Genomic DNA, 362 nt, shown 5'->3' with positions numbered 1-362 from the left:
CCCCCACTGGATTGCAGTGGATCTGCCTGGGGTTTGGGTCGCAGCGGATCCTGCTGCAGGGTCTGACATCCCGTAATGGATCAGACGAGATCTTCTCGGGCGCTGGATCCCAGGCTGCTCCTGCGGGATCCCGCAGTGGCTCCTGGCAGAGCTGCGCCAGGCACAGGGCCGCACTCGGTTCTCTGCTGGGAGCTGGATCCCATGCTGGCCATGCTGGATCCCACCACAGATCACACTGGATTCCACGCTAGCGACGCTGGAGCCCCCCCAGCGGGTGGGGCCAGAGCTGTGCTGGCTCATAGCAGATCCTCCACGGGGTCACCGGATCCCCCCGGGATCCTGCAGGGCCCGGGAGGCTGCCG

General features: G+C 66.6%; 1 protein-coding gene across 1 annotated transcript in view; it reads right to left on the bottom strand.

Annotated features, from left to right (window-relative positions):
- Nucleotides 1-318: 318 nt before the first annotated feature.
- Nucleotides 319-362, bottom strand: part of LOC104131408 (pyruvate dehydrogenase (acetyl-transferring) kinase isozyme 2, mitochondrial-like) — a gene marked incomplete at its 5' end in the record, with an annotated part of 12,553 nt that continues 12,509 nt past the window's right edge. Inside the window, one exon of the mRNA XM_035900129.1 lies at nucleotides 319-356. Within this exon, the coding sequence (XP_035756022.1) occupies nucleotides 319-356 (38 nt within the window). The remainder of the gene's footprint in view (nucleotides 357-362) is intronic.

The sequence above is a fragment of the Egretta garzetta genome, unplaced genomic scaffold (assembly GCF_000687185.1).
Source record: "Egretta garzetta isolate BGI_Z169 unplaced genomic scaffold, ASM68718v1 scaffold868, whole genome shotgun sequence".
Taxonomy (NCBI): Eukaryota; Metazoa; Chordata; class Aves; order Pelecaniformes; family Ardeidae; genus Egretta; species Egretta garzetta.
The sequence above is the reverse complement of the archived record's forward strand: the minus strand, read 5'-3'. Positions and strand labels throughout refer to the sequence as shown.